Source organism: Calidris pugnax, unplaced genomic scaffold (genome assembly GCF_001431845.1).
Source record: "Calidris pugnax isolate Ruff unplaced genomic scaffold, ASM143184v1 scaffold83, whole genome shotgun sequence".
NCBI lineage: Eukaryota > Metazoa > Chordata > Aves > Charadriiformes > Scolopacidae > Calidris > Calidris pugnax.
This window is the reverse complement of record NW_015090802.1, coordinates 554095-558709: the sequence shown is the minus strand read 5'-3', so window position 1 is coordinate 558709 and position 4615 is coordinate 554095. Positions and strand designations below refer to the sequence as shown.

The 4615-nt window shown below is 64.5% G+C and overlaps 1 protein-coding gene across 2 annotated transcripts in view; it reads left to right on the top strand.

Moving 5' to 3' along the window:
- The window catches only part of TGIF2 (TGFB-induced factor homeobox 2), a 6579-nt gene extending 1970 nt beyond the window's left edge, over positions 1–4609 (top strand). The window contains exons 2-3 of one of the 2 annotated variants that reach the window (XM_014937560.1): positions 518–756; positions 3968–4609. In XM_014937560.1, coding sequence (XP_014793046.1) covers positions 553–756; positions 3968–4540 — 777 coding nt within the window. In that variant the 5' untranslated portion in view covers positions 518–552 and the 3' untranslated portion in view covers positions 4541–4609. Of the gene's footprint in view, positions 1–444; positions 757–3967 lie in introns of those variants that run through there. The other variant, XM_014937559.1, reaches the window with a different exon arrangement.
- The last annotated feature ends 6 nt before the right edge of the window (positions 4610–4615 follow it).

The window sequence follows — 4615 nt, the reverse complement described above, 5'->3', positions numbered from 1 at the left end:
TACAATATAACATCCACTAGAGTTTTCTGGAAGAAAAAGACAACTCACATATTAAAAATCACAAATAATTTGGTAAACTAATATAATCAAGAGATTATGGAACAGACAGATAAATGCAGTGTGAACAGTTTTGCAATTTTTAACATTTAGAATTATGGCTTTTGTTGTACTTAGTTTGCTAGAAGGCATTTCCATGAGGAACATGCTCACTGAAATCAAGTCCTGCACCAATATTAACAAAAAACCAAAAAAACCCCCCCCCCAAAAAAAAAATAAACCAGCTTGATTCCGTTTCCCCCGCTGCGAGCGCCCCCCCCGCAGCGCTGCAGGGGCCGTGCCGGCAGAGCCCGGTGCCGCGGGGGGGCTCTCGTCCCCACCGGTGCCCGTGGGTTCTCCTCCCCACGGGGGGGCCTCTATGGAGGCGGTGTGTGGGGTGGGGGTGTGTGTGTGTGTGGCTGCGTGTGCCCCCCCCCGGCAGGACCCCGGCTGATGCCCGCTCTCTCTCCCCCCTTGCCAGGCTCTAACCAGGAGAGGTGCGGGGGCAGCTCCACCATGTCCGATAGCGACCCCGGGGAGGACGACAGCGCCACATCCCCCGAGCCCTCGCAGCCCAACAAGCGGAAGAGAAGGGGCAACCTCCCCAAGGAGTCGGTGAAGATCCTGCGGGACTGGCTGTACGAGCACCGCTTCAATGCCTACCCCTCCGAGCAGGAGAAGCTCAGCCTCTCGGGGCAGACCAGCCTCTCCGTGCTACAGGTAGGCGCTGGTGTCCCCCCCCGATGCACTGGGGACACTGGTGAGTCCTCTGCCATGGTGCTTGGGACCCGGGAGCCTCACTGAAGATCCCAAAGGACTGGGCAGGCTGGAACCGCTTGGCTCTGGAGGGCAGCGAGGAGGCGGGGGGGCAGTGGGGGTCCAGAGCCCCTGCACGGGAGAGGTCTGACCCCGGCCCACCCCCGTGACAGTGCTGGAGCAGAGACTTCTGGCTGGCCAGAGGGTGGAGGGACTGGGATGGGGACACACCAAGCAATGTCCCGCCACAGGTGGGAGGGTTTGAGGGGGTGCTGCTTTACCCTGTTCCCCTGCACACCCCAGCAAGGGGGTCAGAGCTGCCACCCCCCCACCGTGCGAGGCTGGGCAGGGGACAACCCTCCGAGGAGAGGGGCTGGACTTTGACCCCAGGTGGGCCATGAAGGTCCCTCCCAACCCAAACCATTCTATGATCTGCAGCACTGTGTGCTGGCCCCCAGCTGGCCCCAGTTGCCCCAGTTGCATTAAGGGGAGCCCAGCCCAGGGCTGTGGGCTGATGTTCTCCCTGGCTGGGGGGGCCCAGCTGGGAGCCCTGGCTGGCGGGGGGGCGAGGAACACTTTTCCTTCCAGCTTTGGCTTTGTCCCTGCCTGCTGTCACGGTGCCAGGGACATCCTGCCCGTCCCTTTGACCCCACGCTGGTGGCCCTGGGAGGGCTGGAGCTGCAGTGCTGGGGGGAGCAGCGGGGGGCTGGGGGCTGTGGGAGGCTTGTCCTGCACTGGGGCTGGCATGGTGGTGCCCAGCATGTGGGGGTTACCCCAGGGCTCATGGCAGTGTGACCAGCAGGTGCCCAGATCTCGGTGCCCTGAGCCCCTGGCTGGCCGTGGGCTGGTGTCCAGGTGTCACCTTGCCAGCCCCATGGGACCCCTGTGGCCAGCGTGTCCTGGTGAGGAGGCAGCCCCCTCTGCTCCCCAGGTGGGGGGTCCCAGCCCGGTGCTGTGTGTGTCTGTCAGTGTGAGGTGACACAACGGGGTGCCGCAGGGACGGCTCCAAGGGACAGGAGAAGCCTCTGGGGTGTAGGTGTGGGACACCCCGGAGCGGCTGTGGGGTCCATCCATCGACGCCAATCCCACCCCTCCAGGAGCCTCTGGAGCTGCAGCCTCTGGCCGAAGCCCCCGGCTGTTCATTTGTGCCTCCCCCTGCCTGCTCCGGTGTCCCGGGGAGCAGGGGGGCTCCAGGGGGGCCGGGAAGCTGCCTGTCCCCATCACAGAGAGCCGGGGGGCAGGAAGCGCTGCCCACTCCCGGCCCGGCTTCCCGGGTGTCCAGGCCTCCGGGCCCTTTCGCCCCCCGCCACGTGTGCCCGTGGTGGGGCCAAGCCATGGATGTGTTTAAAAAGAAAAAATAAGCTGATTGCTTCAAAGCTGAGGATGAGGGGGAAGGGTTTGACCCTGAAAGAGGGGAGATGGAGCTGAGCTGTGGGGAAGAACTTGTTTGGTGTGAGGGTGGTGAGAGCCTGGCCCAGGTTGCCCCGAGAAGCTGTGGCTGCCCCATCCCTGGAGGGGTTCAAGGGCAGGTTGGAGGGGGCTTGGAGCAACCTGGTGTGGTGGGAGGTGTCCCTGCCCAGGGCAGGGGGTGGCACTGGTGGGGCTTTTAAGGTCCCTTCTAACTCAAACCATTCTGTGATATATCCCAGCTCCTGGGGAGGGCAATGACGTGTGGTGTCACCAGTGGGTGTGTGTGCCCAGCTCCGTGCTGTGTCCTCCAGAGGGATGTGAACGCTGGAAGGAGCGTGGTGGTGAGGAGCACCAGCAGGACTTTGGGGGCTTCTCAGTGCTCTAGAGTTGGTTGGGCTCTTTGTTGGGAGCCCAGCCCTCTGCTCGGGGGTTCAGAGCAGTTGATGGCCGTGGGGTCGCAAGATCATGCCAAGGGGACCTGGCTAAGGCTTCAAGGGAAGGCGTTTGGAAGGGAAAACAGGGAGAGACTGGTGTATTTGAGGGTGTTAAATGCCAAATACTGTCTTAAACACAAAAAAGACAACTGAGATCTTGCTGTAATGGAAGTTGTGGGAAGTTCTCTCTCCCCGGGGGAAATATTTTCCGTAGCTGTTGATTTGGGAAAGATCAGTCATTTCTCCCCCCCTGATTTATTCTCTTCTAATTGTTTTCTAGGAAGAAGGCAGTTATTTTGGTGCAGCATTTTATAGAAAGATGCTGAAACAATACACGGCCGAGCCTGAACAGAGGCTGCTGTGTTTCCCGGGGGTTTCTGGCGGTGGAGCTGCAGAGCTCTGCCTCTGGGTGCGCGGATGTGTGGAAGGGCCTTTACAGTTGCGTGGCCGGAGGCAGGGAAGGTGTCCCTGGCCTGCTGCGTCCCCCGGAGGGGATGGGGGGCTGCAGCTCTGCGAGCTGGTGGCTTTGGGGCTTTTCCATCCGTGCTGCTGTCCTGCTGTCTGTCTGTTCCGGCAGCGCCAGTGCTCGTCCAGGGTGGCAGCGTGTTGGCTCCACTGGCAGCGTGTGACGCGTGGCCGGGCACACCGAGCCCCGGGGGGGGTCACCTGGAGAAGGGAAGACTCTCCCCAGTGCAGGGACCTGCTGGGGGCCGTGTGGCTCTGAGCTGGCTCTGTGCAATGTCACCGCCTGTGGCTGGGGGGGTGGCAGGAGCCCCAGGAGCCACATCCTGCTTTACCTGCCCATGGCAGGGGGACAGTCGGTTGCCAGGATTTTGGGGCTGGGGTGGAGGGACAGCTCTGAGCCCACCCTTCCCCAGGGAGCGGGCAGCTCTGCTCGAGAGCCGCTGCAGCCCCAGGGGCTCTGCACAGCCCTGCTCCAGCCCCAGCGCTGCTCAGGCGCTGTCTGTTCGCTGGCGCGGGGAGCGGGTGCCAGCGGTGCCATGGGGGGTGTCACCCATCCACAGTCCCCCCCAGAGTGGGCTCATGGGACTGAGCGGTGTGAGGGGGTGCAGGGAGGAAGGGGCTGCCCCGGGCAGGCAGGAAGCAGCCGGCACTGGGGTTTCCGTGGGTGCCTGGGGAGCCCCTGCCAGGGGCGGCTCTGCCTCTCCCGAGCCCCACGGGAAGGAGGTGTGGGGCTGGGGGGAGCCCCGTGGCAGCCGGAGCTGTTTGCTGGGTTCGGGGTTTCTGCTGGCTTGGCTTCAGGCTGCTGCCCCCCGAGATGTGGGGGCAGCCCCGGGGTTAACAGCGCTGTGCCCCCTCTCTCCTCCCAGATCTGCAACTGGTTCATCAACGCCCGGAGGCGGCTGCTCCCCGACATGCTGCGCAAGGACGGGAAGGACCCCAACCAGTTCACCATCTCCCGCCGAGGGGGCAAAGCCGGGGACGTGGCCCTGCCGCAGGGGGCCGCCGCCGGCTCTGGGGTGCTGGTGGTACCCCCCGTGGGGGCGGCGGGGGCCTCCAAGGTGCTGTCCATGTCGGTGTGCCCGCAGGTACTGTGCCACCCGGCCCAGGCGCTGAGGGTGGTGAGCGCCCGCAGCCCCGAGCGGGAGAAGCCCCCCGGCCCGCAGCGCGCGGAGCCAGACCCTGCCCCGAAAGCGGCGCCGGGTGCTGCCGGCAGCACCATGGCCCTGCTGGCCCGCGCCGAGGCGGCCAGCCCCACCAGCGGACTCTTCAACACGCCGCCCCCCACGCCCCCCGAGCTCTTCGGCGATGACTTCAGCAGCTTCCAGCTGCTGGTGGAGGTGGCCCTGCAGAAGGCGGCCGAGCTGGAGTCGCAGCGGCAGGGGGGGCAGCTGCCCCTCTCACCCCAGGCCGAGCCCCCGGCAGCCGCCCTCTCCAAATAACCCCCTGGGCCACGTCCCGCAGGGTGCCCTTCCCTGGGGACCCTGCCAGCCTGGTGCCACCCGCCTGCCGGCACC